We start from the raw sequence: 25,785 nt of genomic DNA, 5'->3' as shown, positions 1-25,785 counted from the left end.
AGACAATTCTGACTCCAACTTTACCTTCCCAATTTTGAGTACTTTATATCTCTATAAAGGGTTATAGAGATATAAAATAATATTTCTTTTACTAAACTAGCATTAAAATAAATACACTGTGAAAATGATCTTCCATAACCTTTCTATAGAACCTTTTTAAAATAAGAAATTATTAACAATAATACTCATATAAATGTCCAAATTAATTAATATTATTCAGCCTGAATAAAAGCTTTAATGCTGTCGTTTCTAACTTTGAACAAGTTGATTAAGGCTAGCTTTAATTCCTTAAAGAGCTTTTAATATTATGATAGATGAAGTGTTTGCTGTTGTCCTTCTTACACTGTGTCTGTAGACATTGTTCTCTCAGGGAAAGAAGGTATTGTAGACGTGTTCACTGCCAAAGTAGAATACCTTCTCTTGGCTCCCTTTTCTTTCTTTCTTTTTTTTTTTTTGTCCACTACATGATTTTTAGTGGAATGTTAATACCAATTATTGAAACAAACATATTTTAGGATGGAGTCTTAGAACAGGGCAAGAACTTGCTCTCTTCTGTTGTCAAAGGTGTGCTTATGTAAAATTTACACTGTAAATTTTGTTTATTTATTTATTGTATTCTCTATTACATTCTCATATGGTTAATTTTATTTGCCTGTGAATTTTTTGGCCAGGACCTGTCTTTTTTTTTTTTTTTTTAAATCCCCTATTCTTATCTTGAAAACTTAGGTACGTACCTTATATAGCAGGGCCTTCATATGTTAGGTGCAATCACATAATGCTTTCAGTTAATTTCCATCACAGGGGAAAGGGATGGATAGGTTTTGTTTGGTGTTTTTAATGGCTTGTTTATCTTCATATATTTTTAAGACTGAAAAGCCAATAATTTGTGTTGCTTAAGAATGTGTTTTTCCATTACTTGAATTAGGAATTTAATATATTATGCATTTTTTGATGAATCTGAATTGGTCTATCTGAGAGAGCTGAGTGGCCTCAGTGCAAGATGCACTTCACAGACATAGATATTTGTTTTTTAAAAAAGTCTCTGTGAAAATTAAAATATTAGCACTACCTTACATTTCCATATTTATTTCTACATAATTTTAAGAAATTTAGTTAAAAATGAAAGTAAAGTCTGTTTATCAACAGAAAATTAAGAATGATAAAATAAGTTTTTGAGCCAGGTGCGGTGTGGCAGGCCTGTAATCCCAGTGGTTTGGGAGGCTGAGACAGGAGGATCACAAGTTCAAAGCCAGCCTCAGCAATTTATTGAGGCCCTAAGCAAGTCATCGAGACTCTCTAAGTAAAATATAAAAAAAAAGGTCTGGGGATGTGGCTCAGTGGTAAAAGAACTCTGGTTTCAATTCCTGGTTAAGGAAAAAAAAACAATTGTACCTTAGTAGAATGGTAACTACCACACCCAGAAAATAAAAAAAGGAAGAGTAACTAATCTGGAGACTGACAATGTACACTTTACATTGTTTAAGTCATATGGCTCTTTTTTTTCCATCATCAGTAATTTTAATGTTGTGCTAAATTGATTCTAAACTTTAGGAAGTAATGAGATCATATATTGATTTCCATGAAATTGACTGATATGAATGGTATACTCTTCCTAATAAGGAATAGTAATTTCAGCAGTGGGAATGCATTTTTTTTTTCATTTTTGCAGGATTGTAATATAAGCATTTTTTAAATGATACGTTGTATTATGAAAAAGAAATGAAATTTAGCATTTTAACCCTAAAATACTAAAAATAGAATGCTATGAAGTATCCATTAATTGCCATAGGCTTTCTATGTTAGGTTTTATTCCCATGAAATATACCAAAGGAACACTTATACAATATTCTCTTGTTTTTAAGAAGGCTGTGTAATCTAATTAACCCATTAGATTATTAATTTTGATAATCTTCCATGATGGTGATCTATAGCATAAATGCAGTTAGCTCAATTTCTCTAGTGTGAAAGTACCTTTGAAAGTGTGATACATGTTTTTATTCATTAGAGTATTGCATTTTGATTGATTTTTAATACTTCATGTTTTGTGCTTTTCCTTTGGAGGATTGGATAGCTTTAGTCAAAGCAGCTGCTGCAGCTGCAGCCAAGAATAAAACAGGGAGTAAACCCCGAACCAGTGCTAACAGCAACAAAGAAAAAGAGAAAGAAGAAAGAAAGTGGTTTAAAGTCCCTTCAAAGAAGGAGGAAACTTCAACTCGTATAGCCACACCAGAGGTTGAGAAGAAGGAAGATCTGCCTACATCTAGTGAAACATTTGGTACAAAATGCATTCTTATTTTTCTTCCCAATGACACTGGTAAACTCTTATAGTGAATAATTTCAATTCCTTGACTACCTATAATTTTCAACGTATTAAATTATTAGGCTTTTTTCCCTTAGCAAAATAGTTTGGCAAACTTTCTAAGCAGCGTATGGACAGATCTAAAATGTAAAGTTCTAATATCACTATCTGATATTAAATGGTATTAATAGTCTAGAATAGAAGTGAGTTGAAATTTTGATTTGTAACATCTTGGTGTAGTAGGTTTTTGAGTTATTTTGTGTTTTTTTTTTCCTTTTTAAATTTTTTTTGCATATATTTCAGTGTGTTGTATGGAAAAAACACTCTTCCCAGTTTTCCTAAAAAACAAAACAAAACCAAAAAAAAAACTGCTTAGTCTTTTATTTATAATATATCAATGAGGGGGGGTTGTGTTAAAGTTCTAAGGAAACACTAGATTAAAAATATAATATGCAAAGCATTTTTACCATTTAGCTATTTTAAAAAATTATGTGTTTGAATTTTGGATTTTAGATAAATTCTCACATATGTGTTCTGTTAAAAGTAGGACTTCATGTAGAGAACGTTCCAAAGATGATCTTTCCACAGCCAGAGAGCACATTATCAAACAAGAGGAAAAATAACCAAGGCAACTCATTTCAGGCAAAGAGAGCACGACTTAACAAGATTACTGGTAAACTACAATGATTCTTTTTTTTGGGGGGATGGAGGGTTTCTTTTTAGAGTAGTTTATTTTTAATAAAGTAAAATGCATCTTTTGGTTCATTGTAAAGAACTGGTGAGTAAGAAAGGCAGTTACTTTTGATCCTTCAAAGTAAATGTCTTTCAATATTGTTGGTTTTTTCTAATGTGGAAAAATAGCAAATATTTTCTACCTACCTCACAGGGGTGTTGTGAGGATATTGATAAATTCAAATGCTATAAAATCTCCTAGTTTTTAAATCACTTTGGTAGTAGGTATAGTTACTGTAAAAAGCAGATTATTGGCTTTTATCAACCTATGGTGCTAAAATGATCGAAAACACTGATAATCCTAGCCTGTTTGTGTTCATAAAAGAGGAAATTGAAGTATTAGAGTAGGGGCCAATCATACTAGGCCCTGTCTCTTCTAAGGCCTGTTCAAAATAATATTTGTAATCTTTAAAACACTAGTGCACACTTTTTTTTTTTTTTTTTTTAGTACATGTTAAAGGTGAGTTTAGTTATTTTAATGATATAGTCATATATTCTGTTTTTTAAGACAAAATGGTTTTAGTGCCTTTGGCCTAATAAAGTTATATAAATCTTTGTTGGCATTTATTTAAATATTTTGAAGAAGCTTAATTTTATTGTCAAACCTAGAAGTAAAAATAAATTACACATTTTGAACATTTTCTCAAGAGAAGAAGCCTACCGAAAGTTGACTTCAAAAGTGAGGGTTCCTTATAACCACTCTTGAATTATTGTGTTCATCTACATGGTTATAATTGGTTTTAACAGGTGAGGATATTTTGTCTCTTGCTACTTGTTTATATTATTTTCATGCCTTTCTCTGATATAGGGCTTATTGTCTCCCAGGACAGGAATATTTCAAATCATTTCACCCATTAAACCCTTTCTTTAGAAACTGTTAGCCTGGGAGAAAGCAAAAATATTTTCTAAGTTATTGTTCTGATGGCAACTTGAGATTTCAGTTTTGTCTTGAAATTTGAACCCCAGTGCTCATGCAGGGCAGAAGTGGGATAGTACTTCTAACTCCCTGGATACAAAGATTGAAACAGCTCTACGGGAGGAGTGGAGATGGAGGAAGACAGAAGTGGTGCTGACAGGATTCGACTGCCACTTACCAGCCTTGTTTGTTTCCTTCAGTCTGGATAACCTGCTTTAAGTTTCAGTCAATATACTTTTACATATGCCTCTTCTATAGGCCTTACTGGGAGGATCAAGCTCAACATTTAAAGAAATAAAAAAGAAAACAGCTGCATTATCTCTGCACGGTCTTGGGAACACAGTAGTTGGGGAGAAAAAGAAATATTTTACCATGTGCTTCAAGTTATGATCCTGGTTGCTTAGAAATGCCCTGTGCCTTTTTGTGGAGGGATTTTTCTCTTCACTTTTCCTTGGGAATCTCAAGTGTGACTGTTTGGCAGCAACCACAGTACAGCATAAGATCTTAAGAATGTAAAGCCATTATGATCTTTTCCCTTTATTTACTCAGAAGATTTAAGTGTATGATGTTCCTTTTGGTCATTCATCTCTTTTCATCTGTTTTTGATTTCATGTTATAACTGTTATCCTGCAAAAAGACAATAGATATTGTAAGATTGTCTTCAATGCTTGAAAACTTAGGCTGGCCTCTGTACAATAAATTTCATTTGTGGTCCATAAATAGAAATGAGAACTAATAGACAGCTATTTTGTTTTGGAATAATGGTATATTTTAAACTTATCAATCTTATCTATGTGTTTCCTTTTTTCCCTTTAATACTAAGGGGAAGTGGAATTAGGATCATGATTTCTTGATCTTTCCCACACTCCATTTCATTTTACTATTTTAGGTAGGTCTAGCTAAAAATAGGTGGATACATTTAATTCTGTATTTATGCACTCTTTTTATTCTCTTTCCCCACATACATACCCTACAGTTTATCTAAACCTGATTTCTGTATAGAGAATGATATAAGAATCGCTTTTATCAAAATTTCCTAAGAAGTTTTGAGATCTTTAAGCTACAGTCACAATATATAAATATATACATTATATATTGTATATATCATATTTCATAGCATATTATATATGTTACATTGTTACATTGTTATATATATATTACATATAACATACTTTTTTTCATTCTTTCAGGATCTTTTTTTTCATTCTGCCATGTATCTTATTGATATTATATGCTATATGCATATTGATTTAAAATAGACAATTTTACACAGAAAATTGGGAATCTAGACCTGTTGGGAACAAAATTTCAAGCAAACTGAATTTGAGTCTATTTAAATATAGAAATTGTCAAGGGATATAAGAGGAAACAACAGCAGTTTGTACAGTTCCTAATCATTCATAGGAGTTTCTGAAAGCTCTGCCTGTTTAGATATCTTTGTGCAACATAATAAGTTTTGAAATAATTTTTAAAAACCCAGGGTTTGAATTGACCAGTAATATCTTACTGACAATAATATCCATCCAGATATCTTTGATGAGAACAAAAAGATGTTTTGAAATCCCTGGATGAAAAGTAGATCAAAAGTGTAACCACTTTGCTCTTGCTTGTACTCCCCTTGGCATTCCAGGGACCACTGATGTATTCTATTTATTCCTGTTGGTACGCTGAGACCCACACATGTGTTTTATCACCGATTATAGTGTTGTGAAGTTGTGACTTTATGGGTGAAACTCATCTATTTTATTAAATAGAAATGAATTCTGTTTCTATTTAATGATTAATACCATGAAACTGCATTCATTTGGGATATTCTTCTGTAGGAATATATACTGATAATAAGTATTGCTAATTATTGAAATTAATCTCACTTGTATATATTTCCCTTCAGTTAACTCTCATTTTCTATTGATACTACATTTCTTCCTAGAATATTAGCAGGTCAAGGTAACAGGTTCTGGACTGCCTCTTAAAGCAGATATAAGACTCCTCTCTTTAAGCATATGTTTTATTATTTATCCTCTTTTGTTGTTTATATTTAGTAATAATAAGTTATTATGTATATAAAGTATTACAAAATTTTATTGTTCATACTTGGGCTTTTGAATTCTCTACATGCCAAGTATTCTTTTAGTCTATTTTAAGTAGTTTTCTTAAATATCCTGTTACATTCTAAGAGCACATTATAGGGCTTTATTTTTCCTTCCCAAACCAACACATGGGAAGGGTTTGGACTTAATTGGGCCTGTACTGTCTAATGTAAATTCACAGGTTAAAGCTGAATTGTTTGGTTTACTTTTAACTTTATAGTTATGATTCATCCCATTTATTCATGAGTATTAAAAGCTCTCTCTACCATCTATACTAAAGGAAATAAAAGATATAATTATTTGATATGATAACTAGCAAATATTTGTTCTGTTTAAATAGTCCTTAGAAATAGAACCTCTGCTAAGTTCTTTGACAAAACTTGGTTCCCTAATTCTTATTCTTTAATTTCAATCATTCATTGATTAGCTTGAGAAGAAAAACCTAGTGAATACAGTTTTAATTGTTAAAGAAATATTCCATGGTAAATCCTTTTTAGTCATGTAAAAATATTTTCAGAATTAGATTGAAGTTGCAGTTTAAAAACTTTTTTGTAAAATTGTTTACGCCATTATTTTTCCCATTTAAATCTACATTTTATGTCATATGAGACAGAAACAAGCTATGTAGGTGATTATCTCATGGCCCATGTTCCCTGTGGATAGTTCTGTGTTATATAATATTTGGGGCAATTTTTCCTCCTGTGAAATGATGTTGTAGACAACTTTAGTAAATAAAGGTGGTATAATTGCTGTAATAAATTTAATATTGTCAGTTTTTAGAAAGTCTTCTTTTGAACCAATGATTTTGAGTGGCCAAATGATTTTTGGTAAGCATTTATCAGTAGTATGGCCATAAACAAAAACACAACTTTTTATGGAGAGCTTATAAACTCAGCCTCATTGAACGTGCTGACAGACTTAGCAAAGAAATTTTAACCAAGTAAATGTCTAAAATTTATTAATTAGAGTTATGTTTTGTGTGTGTATATCTGCACATACACACATATATATGTCATAAATAAAGTATTCTGGCTTCTAAAATTGAGAATTAGTGGTATATTATATTGGAGTAAACTGGAACTTACAATTTCTTTCATCATTTGTAGAATAAAGCTATAATTCAGATATTGTATGAAGGATCTACACTTGTTTTTCTCTTAATGGAAAATGAATTTTCCAGTGGTTTTGAAACTTGGAAGAAAAGATACAACTGGGCGCAGAAATAATAAATACATAAACTTAAAGGAGCTCAGTGAAATAAAAAATTTGGGACATTTTTAGCTAATAATACAATAAAGTTATTTCATATTCTAGTCTGTTTTGTGAGTATTAGCCATCTAAGAAATCTTAATGTGGATATTTTAAGCCATGAAATTTAAGATTGGTACAAAATAAGTGTGTGTGTGTGTGTGTGTGTGTATGTGTGTGCGTAAGGATCTCCAGAGTCATTTAAAAATTCTTCACCCCTACGCGATCAACTCTTATGATTCAGTGCCTTACTTACTATTAAAGATATTTGCATTTTTGAAAAGTAAACATTGGAAAGATTTACTTCCTATGTATTAAAAAAGTACAGGAAATCTCAACTGCTAAAATTTTTGAGAAGTTAATGAGGGTGAAAACAATATTTTTTCTAATAAGACATCTCTACAATTTTTCTCAAGGTTTGTTGGCATCCAAAGCTGTTGGGGTGGATGGTGCTGAAAAAAAAGAAGACTACAATGAAACAGCTCCAATGCTGGAGCAGGTATGAAATGGTAGCATTTGATTTTTTTCAAGGTTCCCACTGGAATGATCACGGAGCTGTAGTATCCACGTAATTGACATTGCCCTTTTGATCATATATGGGAATAGGAAACTAATTAATTGATGATACATTTTTAACTCTGCCTTCTCCAAGGTATTATACAGATAAACTACAGACTTCATTAGAGCTTGTTTTCAATAGACTGGCACTAAAGCCTTTGTCTCCAAAATTTGAAGGTCTGGAGACAGGCATCCCAGGGTATATGCTTCCAGCTGGATCACCTTTAAATAGCTTATAAAAAGACCCTTACACAAATACTTTTCATTTGTGAGTTAAAACAGGGTTTTTTGACATCAAATAAAGCTTCTTTTGTAAGAAGTTTCTTTTATATTGTAATAATTGGTGTTGTTAGACTATGTGTTTTATGAATTGATCAATGAGCCATACATTTTTGCTAGGATGTATATTTTAATAACTACAATAAAAAAGAGAGTTTAAAAAACTATTAAGGGTCTGTCTTTAACCACCTAATAGAGGGATTTAAAAGTGAAGGTTGCAGTTGCTAGATTTTGCCTTGGCTACCTTCAGTTTCCCACAATACCTGTACATACTGAAATGTGCATGCTTTAACATTCTCGAAGGGCTTAACTTCTTAGGCACTGTAAGACTATAAGAACACAGTAATAGCCATAAATGGATTTCCTTGGTTCTCCTGTTTTAAAATCTGAGCCTTAATGTAGTTTTAATATATCCTTTTTGTATTATTTTGATTTTCTTTATTAGTAGCCTAATAAAGAATACTTTAAAATGAGTACCTTTTGCTATTCTCTATATGCGTTTTAAAAAACAGTCCAAATTTAATTGATATTGTATTGAGTTTTTCAGTGTTATTTTAGGCCTGGTTTGATAACAGTGCATTGTTTTGGTGCCTCCTTTAATGTTGTATTAAATTAATCACCTTTTCCATTGATTAATATGTCAATGACTCATACCTTCTGATTTTTTGTGATCAGCAAACGGTTAAGTCTTTGCCGTTATTGTCAGTATATAAGCCAAATTTTAAATGACTTTTTTTTTACTGTGTATTACTATATTCAACGTCCCAGATATAACAATATTTTGTGCTTTCACCACTGTTATGGTATCTTCAGAATGCAATATATCAGGGACTTGGGTAATAAAATGTTTCTGGAAAATTCATTACAATGTCAATCTTTCATTATGCACAATCCTGTGAGGTGAATATGATTGTGAAAATTACTTATGTGGAAGTGAGGTAGAGAACAACACCCATTTCAGAGAGAAGTACAGAAAATGATATTTTGATATTGAGTTAAAAAGGAAATAGAGGAAAATGGAATAACTCGGCTATTTGTATTTGCATAATTAAAAATAGTTTTTTGAAAGCTCTTTGCCAGTTTTGTAACAGAGACCAATAATTAAAACTTTGTAAATTATTTTAGATTTTAAGGAACATCATGCTGTTCCTCATTTTTTGTCATTCAGGTTGATTTCAGTGTGAAAATGTTTTATAACTAAACTGTTACTTTTTATTCTACATGTTAGCCCTGCTTCAGGGTTAAAAAGCCGAGTTATACAGCTCTTAATTACATCTCATTTGGTATCAACAATAGTGCTACAGGGAGGTGTTGATTGTCACCAACTTCTATTGTCCTAATGAGTCAAAATATTGTCAAAATATTGTCACTCATGACAGGTTGATAACAGGCCTATAGCCAGAATTTACTGTGCTAATGGATTTATTTTATTTATATTTTTACAACATTCAAACTTTGGTCTTGAACCCCATTCTCAGATTATTAATCACACATTATTTAATTGTATTAGGGAAATGTCATGTTATATTTACTTTGGGATAAAATTTGCATTAGATGCATAATAATTCAGTAAGTTTTAAAAAATGTTAATCTGTCCTTGTTTAGAAGTTAAGCATCTTATCAAGATATTAATTTAAGTTTAAAAATCTTGTTTTATAACTTTGTAACTCAAGAGTAATGGATGCTGTAGTGATGTCTTTCACATATGTGAAGATGAACAATAAAATTGTTTATTTACAAGTAATGGCTCTAATTACTTTTCTGGCAACACCTTTTATGATGAGTTTAGGAATATTTCCCATTTATAGAGTACTTTTTGAAATGACTAATACCACTTATACACATGTATAATGAGTAAATCCAAGAATAGAAATGATGATAACGGAATGAGTGGGACCCTTGACAAAGCAGGCCTTTCTTGTGGTATGTCCAGCATGCCATCTGTAAAGCATCCAGCAGTGCCCTACATAACCAGATGTACACTTTTTCCCACCAAAATTTAAGTGACATTTACTTTAATGGGAACAGAATTATTAATTTGGTCCCCAGGCAATAATCTTTCATATTCCAGAGAACTGCAGACTACAAATTTGATGGTCAGCCCTCCCAAAATACATGGAAGTCAAAAGCATTCTTGGGAACAAGCATGTTGCTCATGGTATTAGTTAACAGCTTTGCAATTTTACTCCTTTTAATGGCCTGTCATGGAATGGATTTTTTTAAAGTGTATCATTTGTTTGTTCTCAGATACCTGTTATCAGAAATAGAGAATATAGGCATTCCTCACAATAGGGTACAAACCCATCCAATGTGGCTATTTTCTGTTATCTTTGAACAGTGAACACATTCACACATTTTTGCATATGTAGAAAATTTTACTGCCAAGTGAATAAAAATATTCTTTATGAAAGAACTGACACAGTTCTAATTTTTTTTTAAAAGTATCAGTTGGCAGGAAGAAGGTAAAAATTCTCATCTAAGAATGCGACGTATTTTGTTTTAAAATCCAATGTTTTTAACTTACACTTTATCTCTTTGGTTTTTTTTTGTTGTTGTTGTTGCTTGTTTTGTATTGTTTTTTAGTCTTTTAACTCTCTATTGCTGATGGCTCTGATTTCATGATGCATTATGCTTATGAAACTCTAGCTTTCAGCATTAAAATGAGTTAAAGATAATGTTTCGTTAATTTGGTCATTGTTTTCCTGTTGAGATCTTTCTTTAAAGGGAAACTGTCTACTTAAGGGAAATGTCCACATTCAACTTTTTAAATTGAATTATTTTATAGGAAAAATCTGAAAGTCAAAAGTTTGAATGTATTTCTCTGATTCTCCAAAAGTGATACTGCTGCTTATTTACCTAATGATTATTAATGCCATAAGACAATGTTTGATACTCTGAGAGTATTACAGATAGTACGTTAAAATTTAAGGTGAAAAGTCGACAGTATCCCTTTAAAGACAGCCAATTCAACTTTTAGTTAATAATTTGTGGGGTTCTTTTTGGTTTTTCATTTGTAATAGAAATGTTATATGTTGCTTAACAATGTTTTTGGATACTAAAGTTGCTTAACAATCAAAATAGAATACAAGAACAAAAATGAAGAAACCAAAATAAAAATATCAATTTTTTATTATTCATTCAGGCGATTTCACCTAAACCTCAAAGTCAGAAAAAAAATGAAGCTGACATTAGCAGTTCTGCCAACACTCAGAAACCTGCACTGTTATCCTCAACTTTGTCTTCAGGGAAGGCTCGCAGCAAGAAATGCAAACATGAATCTGGAGATTCTTCTGGGTGTATAAAACCCCCTAAATCACCACTTTCCCCAGAATTAATACAAGTCGAGGATTTGACGCTTGTATCTCAGCTTTCTTCTTCAGTGATAAATAAAACTAGTGAGCACAGATTTTTAAAAAATAGTTACTTATCCTATAAGATACATTAAAAAAAAAGTTTGATTGTAGTTATATTGTATTTTTATGAAGTTGTTTTGAAAATTTCAAACTTAAATGCGTATGATAGGAAAGGCTGCAAACTATTTCAGGGGCAAAAATCGTAGACATTTCTTATGATTTATTGTTCAGAGACTGTACTACTGGTTCTGCTGGTTGAGAAACCTTACATCTTAGTAACCCAAATTCCACTGCAGTTGCACTCTCCTCAACTAATAATCCAAGCTCAATGAGGCCTGATTCATTACAAAAAACAAACAAACAAAACCTACTCTTCCCCCAAAAACAGAGATAAAGAAAGGCCCATGTAGATATTTTTACTTAACTCCTAACACTATTCCTATGGATAGGTTTAGTTAGTATCCCCACCTATCTATAATCTTCTGAAATACATTTTATTTATTTTTGTTAACGGTGCAGACTTGAATTTGGTCTTTTTAATGAAATGAGAAGAATGCCTCCTTGACTATATTTTTAAAGATTTTGCTGTTTCAGTACTACTGATCTTTCAAGAATTAACTTAGTCTTCTGAAAAAGTCTTCTTTCAACATGGATTTGGTTATATACGAGACAAAATTTATGTAGAGCCAGAGTTTCTCATATTAGTTTCATATTTCAGGCTAGAGATGTAAAAAGCAGTTATTTGGAAAGTTACTGGGTAAATGACACTTTTCTTTAGCTCTTTATAACAACAAATGAATTAATAACATCATCAATAAATGAATATGATACATTTCCTTATGATCTATTCCACATTGTGCCTTAAGAACAAAGATGTTGGCATTGAGAAAACTTTTGATCGATTAAACATAGTAACCTCTTTTCCAGTAATTTGCCATATTTTTCAATTTGGGATCAAAATTTATTTTTTGTCTTTGTTTTTGCTTTGTTCTTTAAATGAGTCAGAAGAAAGGATGGGAACAAAAACTAAAGTGTTTCCTCGCAATCTTCATTCCAGTATGGCACTTATATAATAATGTCACTAGAAGCACTTTATTTTGAAATTGCTTTATATCTTAGTATTATGACCATACTATCATAGCAATTGAATTATATTCTTAATTTCTTTCCCATTATCACAATATCTTTTTCATTTTGATTGTTACAAATTTTTCTTAAATATCCAAAATATCAACTTCTTTATACCACTCTTTTTTCTAAATTAGCATGAGTATATTGGCCTACATAATTCTGCCTATTCAAACCATTCTGTATGCCAAGTAAGAATAAGAAGAAATCTCAAATAAAAAAAAAAAGGGAGATTTCCAAACATTTGTATTATATTGTTAAAAGACATTTGAATGACTATGTAAGTTGTTAAAAAAAAAAAAAAAGGGCAAGAATAGTGTCATGCTCTTTTAAAAATTCTCATTATTTGCTCAGAATGAATAATTTGTTTGTGTTCATTTTTTTTTTAATGAATCAGGCCCAGACATATATTTATAAAAAAATCCATTTGGGGGGATGAAGATGGGATAGTTACTTACGTTAGTTTTCCTTTATCAGGAAAATTAAAACACTGAATATAATGTGTCTTAAGAATTTTGTCTCCTCTGTCCCCTGCCTTTTTTTTTCCCTTAGATTGTCTAGATTTGGAATGTAGCAAAAGAGTATATATACATATAAAAGATATATACGTGTATATATCTCGTGCTTTTGCTATAAAGAGACTACTTTCCCAAAGGAAAAATGGGAATTTACACAGTGATCTGCAGTTAGAGAATTGACTATAGTCTGTCACTGGGGGGAGCAACTTGAAATTAGTTTCCATTTTATTTTCCTTTAGTTGAGATTTTAGAATTTTTGATTAACTCATTTTGTGAATACGGCACACTTTTTGCCTTTGATTACTTTTGGAACATGCCATTCCTTGTGGATATCTTGTAACAACACCAAAGGGCAGAATGTGAATCATTTTTCCCATTTATCTCCTTAAATATTATAAGATGATACTGGTATGTATCTGCTTCGTGAACATTGAAGATCTTTTTCTAGGTCCTCCACAGCCTGTGAATCCCCCTAGACCTTGCAAGCATAGTGAGCGGAGAAGAAGATCTCAGCGGTTAGCCACCTTACCCATGCCTGATGATTCTGTAGAAAAGGTTTCTTCTCCCTCTCCAGCCACTGATGGAAAAGTATTGTCCATCAGTTCTCAGAATCAGCAAGAGTCTTCAGTACCAGAGGGTAAAGTATATTGATTTCCTATAGAACCAAACATAAAGGAAGATAAAGAAAAAACTAAAATATAAAGATTATTAGAATGTTAAAAATTTCTGCTTTTCCTTTCTTACATCTTTTAGGATTTATAAGCACTTTATTCTACAAATATTATCAGGTGCCTTCTTTGTGCCAGGCATATTTAAATACCACTAATCCGTATTGATAGTAATGGGGCCATTTTCTCTATGTTAATATTATGTTACATTCTTTATTTTATGTAGTGCCTGATGTTGTACATTTACCACTTGAGAAGATGGGGCCCTGTCTCCCTCTTGACTTAAGTCGTGGTTCAGAAGTTGCAGTGCCACTAGCCCCCAATTCATCTCTCCACAATGAATGTTCCAGGGCGGAAAAGGAAGATATACAGAGGCTTGGCAATCATTCTTCCAAAGCAGTGACTGATGGGCGAGGAGCTCCAGCAGCAGCAGGTATGGAGAACTTACAACAGGCTCGCTGTGACTGGATATAAGCATTTTCATTCCTAGATGATTTCTTTTCATAAATACCTACAGGTAATATATGGAGGATAGTTTCTGTTGGTTTAAAATTTCTTTGATGAGATCACTTTCTTTATCATTATTCCCTGGACTTGTTTCTTTCCTTGTCACTCATAGCTTTTACTTGCTTCTTTCTTATATATTTACTTCTAATTAGAATTATTAGAGCTCATTATAATTAAGGAAATTCTGACTTTGGGAACTAGAAGTTACTTAATGGGATCAAATCTTAGGTTTGAAGACTTTAATAGAATTTAATAATTAAGAGGCACTTAATTTGAATTTAACCTTATACCTGTATCTTACCTATAATTCCATAGTTAGGAGCAGAATCCCCAGATACAGTGCAATTTGTCATTGTTATTTGGGGAGTCTAATATGTAAAATCAGAATGCTTAACAGTTTTTGGATGATTTTCTATTTTTTTTTTTTGTAATCTGAAAGCATATTTGGAGGTATTTTATTAAGTTGAGTTTCTAAATCTAACAGTGTTAATTCATAATTTCCATATATGGTTGCATTATTTTATTTATAAGTTTCACAGAATTATAACCATGTGAAGAATATGTGTGTGCGTAAGCTTTTTAAAAAGCAAATACTAGTTTCAGATGTTTTTCTAGTAAATTATTGATTTGGAGTTGGATAGGTGAAAGAGATCTGACTTGAGTCAGTTCTGAAGTGGAGAACATAGAGCAGTTTTTTGATTTGCAGCCAGGTGTATTGGTGATAATGGTATTTAACAGCATCTTGCATGAAACCACTTTATCAGCTCCTTAGATGAAGTGTGAGGCTTGATGCTACTTGCTCTTTTCTAGTTGTGGTGTATATTGAAATAAAATGATAGAGGTGACTTGAGAAACATATACTTATTCTGAATTTATTGCCTTTAATTCTTTCAAAGTAAAGATGTTACTATTAAATATACAATATTTACAATTCTACTTTATCTATAAAGATTAAAGTATTTTACACATGATAGTTTTTCCTTATTTTGTTTTAAAATAAAACAGGAATCACATCTGAAGACTTGAAAGTTTTGAAATATTTCCTATGATTTCTTAAATATGGTCCATTGTCTTTGGACATTTTTTTTCTAAGTTTGTTTTTTTCTTAGGGCACTTAATTTTTCTTTTCCCCCTTTCCACAATATTTCTTAATTATCATTAACCTTTTGGGATATTTTTCCTGATGAAGGTCTTATGTAATTTTTTTTAACATTCTGTCACTTGTTACTGTATCAAATAGATGAAAAAACATGTTGAATTTATAATGATATGTATCCATTGGAAAAAGTTATTTTTAGATGTGCACGTGAAAATATATTTTTCTTGACATAAGAATTTTCTGATACTGGTAAGACTGAACTATAGATCAATACAAGTGGCTATACAATTACTAAGAGTATTATGTTACCCAGATTATACATATCCTAAAATATCAGAGTGATAATTATGCATGGAAATGTTTTACCCAGGTGATTCTGCTCGTAATTAACTTAGTCTCTGTTTTTTCCCCGAATTTTGAGCATATTTATAGAGATGCACCTGACTACCTTGGGATGTGATTCTTATTCTTCATCGTGGTTAAAATATACTGGGTAGAGGGAATACACTCCAGTCTTTATTTCCTTTTTAAATAAAAAGTAGTAACTATTTTGGGAGGAAATGTAGTAAGATAGTTTCCTGGGAAAGTGGAGAGAAGTTTAGATTTATCATGTGATGGATCTTTAGATGTGTTCGTGGAAGACCCTCTGGCAGTTGGCACTTTAATTGCTTACATCAAGTAAGCAATGCATGGTCTTAAATGTTAATTACTGAAAGTAAGTTTAACTAAAGGATTATACATAGTATTTTAATTTGTTTCTGTGACCACTTTTTAAATTTTTTATCTTTTGATGGAAGTAATGAAATTTAAGTCACATTCTAATTGGACAGCTTTTGATTAAAAAATATTAGCCTGTTTTGCTTGCATTGAAGTTATAAGTGATTTGCATGCTTTTTGCAATATTTTTGCCATCTACCCTCTCTACACTCTTTTGTAGTATTTTGGAGTTCTTCTGCCTTCCAACTTAGTTTTAGAGTTGAGACACTAAGTTTTTATGTTATTGTTCTTTATATATATTTGGTCGGTTGTTATTCATCTAATTTTTAAAAGAAATTTGGTTATTCTTTAATTTTAAAGCTTTTCTAGAAAGCATTATGTACTATAACACATCAGTGGCATTTTCTGGGTGGTTTTTGTTAATTTGAAACTCCTGAGGAATTTAGAATGATGAGAATATTAATTGATAACTGGGAAGTAGCTCAGCAAACAGGTCTTTTTTGTGTACAAGACACATGAGCAATGCTTAGCTTAGCAGTGGTGCTGAAGTAGATGAAGTTATGCAAATGATCCAATCATTATATATACCTGTTCATAACAGGTTAAAATTTTGTTTTTCATTATTTTTCCAGTAGAGATAATGCATTTGCACTAATCCATCTACATTCTTCCACTGGGATGGATGGTAACATGACTAACCAAGGTTAGGAATACTTATGTTGTCCACATTAGCAAAAAAGAGTGATTGTAAATTTGTAAAACATTGATTTGGAAAACATTTATTTTCATTTTATTTGTCAGAGTGCTTTATTTAACAGAGCCAAACAATTTGAGGTATGGATACAGTCTTAGAAGAATTTAATTTTGTTAATGTCTGGGAATATAGAGTAGATCAAGTTTTTTAAAAGTTCCCTTTTGTAAAAAACAAAATAAAAACAAAAAAATTTTTCTTGTCTTCTAAGGGATCTTAGGTCCACATATATCTATTCTTCATCAAAATGTTTTCAGGTAGGGAACACTATACATGCACAAGATACATAATGTGCCCTAAGGAATTTGAGATCTACAAGTGACATAAAGCTAAAAATGAATAGTAACAACAATTTTAATGTAAGATGTAAATCACTTAAGATCTATACGAGTACTGTTTGATAAAAGAAGAAAAGATTGTTCTTAGGAGGCTTTAGGCTGAGAGACGGCTTTTTAGGTGATCTTGGCTAGGTTGACAGTAAATCCACAGAGCAGTGCTGGAGGAACCACCCACCTGCCCTGTCTTCTTACTTTCTTTAAGCAAAAATTAAACAGATCAGCCTCCTTGAAACTCAACTTTTCATGTGTATGAAGTCTGTGGTCACTTTGGGCTCTAAAATTCTGAACATTTATCATACCATTAATGAATTAATTGATGAAGCCCAACTTTATGTCAAAGAAAACATCATGATATGTTAGGATTATTAATTTTCATCTATTCTTAGAAATGATCATATTCTGTAAAGACATAATTGGGATTGTAAATTGTATGAAAATTATATGAATATAGTTTTAAATTTTTTAGTTATAGCCCTGATTTGAAAGAAATACCTCTAGTAACAGATCTTCATTTTTCTCATTTTTGAGCAAGATAGTATATAAATATGGGATATTTAGGTCTGTTTATCACAGACTATTTTAGTTAATGTGGATATAAACATTGGATTAACATGTGTATATGAAGAATGTACCTGTATAACCTTATCAGGATGTTCATTATCAAGCCAGTAAATATTAGGTAATTTGATTTAGTTTAGTTTTAGCTGAAATTCATTAAACTTTTCTTCATTTTCATTCAAAGTCATATCTTGAATTAGTTTTTAAATGAAATGTTGATAAGAGTAAGTAAATAAATATGTAAATTTCTCATTATAGTTAAAATAGTCCAGCTCTTCTTAGTAAATCCCCTTATAAAGAGCTTGTGAATTATATTAATGATTGGTTAACATACTTTTTTTTTCACTAAGGAAAAAACACATGAAGGTTTTATTAATATAGAGATTATTTAATATTGTATAATGTATTTAATGTAGGGATTATTAGTCTGAGTTAGTGTTATAAAAAAGCATGACAGAAAGAACCTAAAGTGACATTGGCTGGTTTTAAAATGGCCTTAATTTCTATCCCAACATTAACTGTGAATTTACTAAGAGCCTTTTTGTTTTAAATTGTTTTTTAACTTATCAGAATTGTTAAAACTACAACTGCAGACTTCATGATCTATCTCTACCCTTACCACAAATGTTTCTGGCTTCTACAGAGTGTGGAGTCGTTTCTTTTTTAAACTGAAGAGTCCGGGCTGGAAAGGGCTTGAGAAATCACTCTACATTTCTGATTTAGAAATTGTGTGTAAGCAGGTGTGATTCAGAGTTCTACCTCTTTTACTTCAAAGTAGCTCCGTTTGTTTTTTGCTTTTTTGTTTATATATTAGACTTCTACATAATAGTTTATTTGAAGAAAATGTTGTGTTGATAAAATTTAGTTTAAAAATCATAATATATTAATGTTCTAGTACTCAGGTTTTCAAATTCTGGTGTATTGAAATAAAAGCATTATAGTGAATTTCTTAGAAAACTAGGTATATATTTTGTTGAGTTCTAGAATAGGTCTATTTTGTTTATTTGTGTGTAAGTATCAAAATTCTAGTCAGTATTTTATTTCTGAATATTTATTTTAATATCCTTACTTGTGTAAAATGTCAACAACCCTTGACCAGTTCCCCAATTTCACTTTTGAAATTTTTCTACTTAACAATATCTAAAAGGTTTTGGTAGCCACTGGAACATGTGAAAACCAACTCTGGAACTAGCTCTTCTGAAAGCATTCTGAGATTGACTGCATCAGTTCTCCTGTACTGTTCATTGTTCTGAAGTAATGGTCCATAGCCACTGCATTTATCTTTCATGTGCTGGTGGGGTAAAGTGGAGCATATTATGGTCAGTGAAGTGGCCCAATAAGACAGTTCATTTGGTCTCATACCCCACTCCACCCCAGGACATCTCAAATTGCTCCATCTCTTGGCCTGGATATCCAGAGCTCCAGAGAAGGAAAAGCCTAAGAGCCAGTAGTCATTGTCAAGTACTGCTTCTGAATGTATCTGTGCCCACTGAGAACTTAGAAACCACATGTCTTATTTTTTGAATCATAAATGCTTTCCCATTTTCAAAAAAATATTGCCTAATGAGGTTTCCAAGATGCCAGGATTAGTAAAAAGAAACTGATTTGTTCAAAAGTCTTGATAATAAGGAAATGTAATTGTATTTCTCTCTGCTCTGATGTCCCTTTTATTTTCTGTGTTGTAAAAAATGAGATTACCACTATTCTTATTAATTTGAAACTTTATTAAAGCCTTATTGGTGTGTGTGTATATATATATATATATATATATATATATATATATATATATATATAATTTGAGTGATCTTTTTATATTTTGTGTTTAAATTATGTAAAGTATTTAAAATAAGATGAATGAAATGCTATTTTGATACCATTATAGATTATTTTTTATTTTTTAAAAATAAAAAAAACTAATAAATGGAGATGATATTATTGCATAACTTAATAAACCAAAATAATACTGTAAATGCACCATAGTGTATTGCTTAGATTAACCCTAACCACAAATAAGGTGTCAGTATTGGGAATGACTGAATATGAGTTGAGAAGCTTGGTTGAAGGTATCTGTTTTAGTTAGCTACCCTGTTATGGAGGTACAATATTGGTTTAAAAATGTATTTTGGACTATTAGATAATATTACCTAAGTGACATTAAGATTGACTACTTTTATGTGTGAACATTCCCTTGTGTTTACCTTTATATGTGGACCAAAAATAATTTGCTGAATAGTTCTGTTTTGGCTATTATTATCTAACAAATCATGATGAAATTCAGAGGAATAAGTTTGTTTAAGGCAAGAAGAGGTTAAATATTAGCTTAAAAATCTTACATAGTTTGTTGAAAAATGGTGTATTTTAACGTGAAGTTTAATATATTTCATTTGGATAGCCTGAGTAGCATTCATGTCAGAACTACAGAAGCAGAAATGGTACGTGGATCCACTGTTCAAATGTATTTTGGCACCTTCAAGATTGCCAAAGGCTGTGGTGCTATAGCAGACTTTTACTGGTGGCTTCAGACAGTTATCTTCATTGATGCTTATGGTTATTAGTAATGCTATTTCTTGAAATGCTGTTGTCTCAAAGTATTACCCTACTACAAAAGAGAATGTGAGAAAGAGTACTTATTTACTAGGCACTGGTCTGAGCATTTCACATATTTTGATTCACATAATCGTGATAAAAACACAGGTAGATCTTTATGTTTGACAAATAAGAAAACTGAAGTACAGAGACATTAAATGACATACTCAAGGCCTTATCTCTTAGAATATCGTAGAACCAGCATTGACACTGGGTAGTCTCAGGGAGCAAAAAATGACCCTTAACTTACTGGTTTTTGAAAGCAAGAAATTCCACCTTATTTCTTATTCTGGCAGTAAAATAACGTGGATCTTTAGAAACAAAGAATCTTGTGTAGAGTTTTTTTTTTTTAATTTTTTTAATTTTTTTCTTATTGGTTGTTCAAAACCTTACAAAGCTCTTGACATATCATATTTCATACATTAGATTCAAGTGGGTTATGAACTCCCATTTTTACCCCAAATACAGATTGCAGAATCACATCGGTTACACATCCACATTTTTACATAACGCCATATTAGTAACTGTTGTATTTGCTACCTTTCCTATCCTCTACTATCCCCCCTCCCCTCCCCTCCCATCTTCTCTCTCTACGCCATCTACTGTAATTCATTTGTGTAGAGTTTTGTGAGCAATTATAATTGAAATCATTGCCCCATAGTTCTAATTTTCTAATTAAATTTATATCTTTTCTCCCTAATCTACAGGGATATTGAAAACAGAAAAAAAAGTGAAGTTGGAAGAAAAAAGCTCAACTGCATTTGGTATGAACAGAAAGTTATATTTAAGCAAAAGACTAGAAAGCTTGATAGAGGAGGACGGAATCTTTCTCTTCCTTTTCCCTGTTAAAGCTGTATTATGTATACATGATCCTCCACTTTACTGCTTATCAGTGTTAGTTGGCTCCAGATATACCCTTTCTTTAGTACAGATTTTGTAATTTTATGTGTATTTATTGTTAGGAGAGTCTGACTTCTCTGAGAAGTTGCTTTGTTTCTAAACATCTCCAGTTCAAATTATGGCTGTTTCAAAATAAGCCTTCACTTAATATTGTTGAGACTTAGAGGGTAGATTATACATTAGTCATTTATTTTCAGGGTTTCTTCTTCAACATGTCTGATGAAAAGGTTGCTGAGTTTTCTACTGTCTTTTCTGTCTTCTGTGCTGTAATTATTAAAAAGCATGCAGTAAAAAAAAAAAAAAGCATGCAGTAATGGATTATAGTCTTACATTGTTCTTTAGCTTAAGTAATTGGAAGTTGGGCCACTGAAAGTTGGTCAAATGTGGTTGATAGATTGTGGGCTAAACCACTCTTAGTTGAACCATAGCTGCTAGAATATATGTGCTGATTTAATTCGAAATAAAATGTTCTAGGGTATCCATTTATGTAAGGTCCACAAATTGGGGGAAAGAATGCTTTAAAACTTTAAGGAAAAACAGTATAATGAAGTGATTTTTTCCTTTTTGTTTTTAGTCTTCATTCTTATAGACAGAGAAAGTGTTGGAAGATTAGGGCTATTTATGGATTAATTTATTAAAAAAAATTCTAAAAAACAGTCTTTTAAAAAAAATCTTCTAATATTTTCTCATTAAATGATGTATGGAAATGCTGATCCTCCTCTGTGAGGACTTTATTAAAAAATGGAGTTTAACTTCTTGCCACATGAGAATTGAATATATTACTCGTTTAAAGGTTTTAACCACTGTCTGTATTAACTTCAAGGTGTCAGGAATTGGGATTTCTCAGCACTGCTAATGAAGATCCCCTCTTATAGTCCAATAAACTAAGCAGGAGTTCCAGACTCATGACATGAGCAATTTAATTGAATCCATTCACTCTGGGCAGGTGACTGGAATAGCTACTGAAGCCATAAATGCTGCTGTTAGGTTAAACCACAGAGGGACCACTCAGGATTACTCATGATTACTGAAGTATTTGTTTTTATTGTTTAGGTAAGAGAAAAGAAAAGGATAAAGAAAGAAAGGAGAAGAGAGACAAAGATCACTACAAACCAAAACAGAAGAAGAAGAAGAAGAAGAAAAAGAAATCTAAGCAGCATGGTAAGTATATTGATTGTTATTCTTGTTTCTTAATATTCTGAGATTCTTTTAATTCTCCCGTTTTATCAAAATCGAGATATAACAAAAGATCCTTGTGTTTTGAAAACTGAGATATTCTTGCAACTTCCCATTTTCTTGTAATTTCAAAAACATACACCTCTGTTTTACCAGGGTCTGTAAATTAATTACTGTAATGGTTAGGCTTTCATTTTCAGCATTGCGGTACACTAGATACTCTGACTAAGCACTTTCCAAATACCAAAGGAATCATTCTCCTTTATAGAGTCACTTAACTTTCCAGAATGAGGGAGAAATACAGATTTAAAAAAAAAAAAAAATTTAAGATGAAATTCGCTATGAGCACTCCATCTCTAAAGGAAATCCTGAAGGATATACTTAAAGGGAGAAGGAAAATGATGGCAAGAGGAAGACTGAGCTGCCAGTAGACATGATGAGCTTGGCTAAATCTGGACATTGTCTGTGTAATCATAGTTTGATTTATTGGGAAAACAAAATGAAATTATAAAGAACAAAAATACATAATAATGGCTCATAGGTTGGGAGGCACATCCTTGTATTTCATTGTCTTTAAGCTCCTTTTGTTGATTGGAGGAGCACCAGACTTGTGGCTTATAGGTTCAATACATTAAATGTACATTTTAAAATTTCTCATGTAAGTATTAAAGAATAGAAGCTCAGGGTATAATTTCTATAGTAAAAGGAAGAAAAATGTAATGAATAAACCATCCACATCCAAAGAAGACAGTAAGAGAGAAAAATATAAATTACAAAATAAGATATTAGAAATAAATCCAAATATATCACTATTTATAATCATATCAGAAAGATTATTATAGTAGATTTTAAAATCCAGTCCTCTCTTATTTACAAAAGATGTATGTAAATATAAGGATGGAGAAAATTGAGAAATGTTGGGGGAAAAGTATGGAAAAAATTTGGTAAGTAAATAATGACTAAAAATAGAAATTAGAGTAGATATATTATTAACAGGTAGTCATTAAGGCAAAAATTATTCCTAGACATTAGAGGTTAACATCACATGATAAAGATTCAGTTCTCTTTATATTTTATTGTAAAAAATGCCTACATTTTATCATTGAATAATTTCATCATATTGGTATTAGATAAATTAACAAAAGTGAAAAATGTTCTACAAGATAAAAGAGGTGGTACCTTACCCATGTTGTGAGTGACAGGTCCATGCAGACACTGCAGGTTCTGAATGTGTGATTTTCTCAGGACACACATGGTTCTTAAAACTGACCATATGAGACAGGTTTAAGCAAACCTTAGCAAATGGTAGAAATTGGTATAATATAGACCTGTAGTTTCTGATCACAGTATTATCACAGAACCAGTATCAAAAAGATAAGAGCCCTGAATATTTAGAAATTAGGCAACATAGTTCTAAATAATTCATGGATCAAACAAAAAGTCCAAAGGGAAGATAAAAAAATGAGAACCTGAAAGATGATGGGAATATTGTATGTTAAAACTTTGTGAGTGTAGTACAAGGACACATAAACAAAATGTATTGTCATACAGGTGTATAGGAAAGGAAAAACAGCAGTGAGGCTTGCTACTTAAGAAGTTAAAAGATCAAGAATAAATCCAAAAAACTAGAGTTTAGTTTAAGCACATGAACAAAATTTATTGAACTAAAAAATGCTAAAAAGAATTTTAAAATGCCAAATTTAATTATTTAAAAAACTAAAATAATCAACAAGCCTCAGAAAAAAAGATGAACCATACAAATAAACATTAGGAATGAAGAGAACATAATTACAAATGCTCCAGACTTTAAGATGAACTTTAAAGGTTAGAGGAAGGTTTGGAGAACTGCCAGAAATCAAACTCAGAAAGAAGGTACAAACCTTAGTAGTCTCCAAATTTTAAAAGAAGTTTAATCAGTGGAAATGGAAGGAGACCCTCATTGTTATACAAAATTACATATAAGAGGTTATGAGGGGAATGGGAAAAAAAAACAAGGAGAGAAATGAATTACAGTAGATGGGGTAGAGAGAGAAGATGGGAGAGGAGGGGGGTGGGATAGTAGAGGATAGGAAAGGTAGTAGAATACAACAGTTGCTAATATGGCATTATGTAAAAATGTGGATGTGTAACCGATGTGATTCTGCAATCTGTATTTGGGGTAAAAATGGGAGTTCATAACCCACTTGAATCTAATGTATGAAATATGATATGTCAAGAGTTTTGTAATGTTTTGAACAACCAATAAAAAAAAAAAAAAAAAAAAAGACAGGACTAGAATGTTATGTTGCTAAGTTTTATCAAAACTAAAACAAGAGAAAACTCCAAAAATGTGTATAAATTATTTCAAAATTTAGAAAAAGAATAATCCCATAGTGGGTACATAGGGCCCCCATCATAAATACATATCCACATCCTAATCCTTATTACCTGTGAATGTGTATGTATTTAGGAATAGGATCTTTGCTGAAGTGATGAACTAAATTATGTCAGAATAAAACATCAGGATTTAATGTTGGATCCTTAAATATGGGGGCTTTAAGACCCCCAGAGATGAAGAACAAGTGAAGGTGGAGGCAGAGTTTGGAGTAATTCAGCCCTAGGCCAAGCTGGTACTGCCAGAAGGAAGGATTGTGCCCTCGAGCCTTCAGAGGAGTGCAGTTCCATCAACCAAGACCTGATTTTGACTTCTGAACTTAAAAACTTTGAGAGAATGAATTTCTGGTGTTTTTTTCTTTTTTTTGTTGTTGTTGTTGTTTTTTTAATATACTTGGAATTGAATTATACAGGGTCTCATTGACTTGCTTAGGGCTTCACTAAATTGCTGATGCTGGCTTTGAACTTATGATCCTCCTGGCTCAGCCTCCCAAGCTGCTGGGATAACAGGTGTGTACTACCATGCCTGTCAAATTTCTGTCTTTTTAAGCCACCAAATTTGTTGTACTCTCTTGTGGCACAGAGAACCACTTCATGAAATTCACCACATTAAGAGGTAAAGGAGAACAAACGTTACTGTCTATAAATTTCAACACCTATATGCACTTTGGTTTTTATTAATACTGTGAATAGCTGAGTATAAAATCTTATTTAGAAACATTATAGGCCTAAGTAAAAGTAAGAAAATCCATATTCATGGTTTGGAAGATTCAATATTGGAAAGATGTCAGTCATGTTAAATAGATGTATGTATTCAGTGCTGATTCTAAAACTTAAAATGGAAGAATAAAGCCCCAGAAATAATACAGTTACTCTTGAGATAGAAGAAGATTGACTATTCAGCTATAGTTATTAAGGTGCTCTGGTATCTTGGAGGAATATATGTAATGATCAAGGACAAAATAGATATTCCAGATCAAATCCATTATAT

At 31.6% G+C, this 25,785-nt stretch overlaps 1 protein-coding gene across 10 annotated transcripts in view; it reads left to right on the top strand.

The window, feature by feature from the left end:
* The window catches only part of Phf20l1 (PHD finger protein 20 like 1), a 71,462-nt gene that overhangs the window by 22,873 nt on the left and 22,804 nt on the right, over positions 1-25,785 (top strand). For 7 of the 10 annotated variants that reach the window (XM_071602105.1, XM_071602109.1, XM_071602107.1 and 4 more), the window contains 8 exons: positions 2,062-2,275; positions 2,844-2,972; positions 7,702-7,784; positions 11,265-11,517; positions 13,570-13,758; positions 14,016-14,222; positions 21,053-21,109; positions 22,299-22,406. In XM_071602105.1, coding sequence (XP_071458206.1) covers positions 2,062-2,275; positions 2,844-2,972; positions 7,702-7,784; positions 11,265-11,517; positions 13,570-13,758; positions 14,016-14,222; positions 21,053-21,109; positions 22,299-22,406 — 1,240 coding nt within the window. The remainder of the gene's footprint in view (positions 1-2,061; positions 2,276-2,843; positions 2,973-7,701; positions 7,785-11,264; positions 11,518-13,569; positions 13,759-14,015; positions 14,223-21,052; positions 21,110-22,298; positions 22,407-25,785) is intronic. The other 3 variants (XM_027950360.3, XM_027950351.3, XM_071602106.1) reach the window with 1 other exon arrangement.

This window comes from Marmota flaviventris, chromosome 15, assembly GCF_047511675.1.
Source record: "Marmota flaviventris isolate mMarFla1 chromosome 15, mMarFla1.hap1, whole genome shotgun sequence".
NCBI lineage: Eukaryota > Metazoa > Chordata > Mammalia > Rodentia > Sciuridae > Marmota > Marmota flaviventris.
Note: the sequence above shows the minus strand (reverse complement) of the source record. Positions and strands in the feature narration are given on the sequence as shown.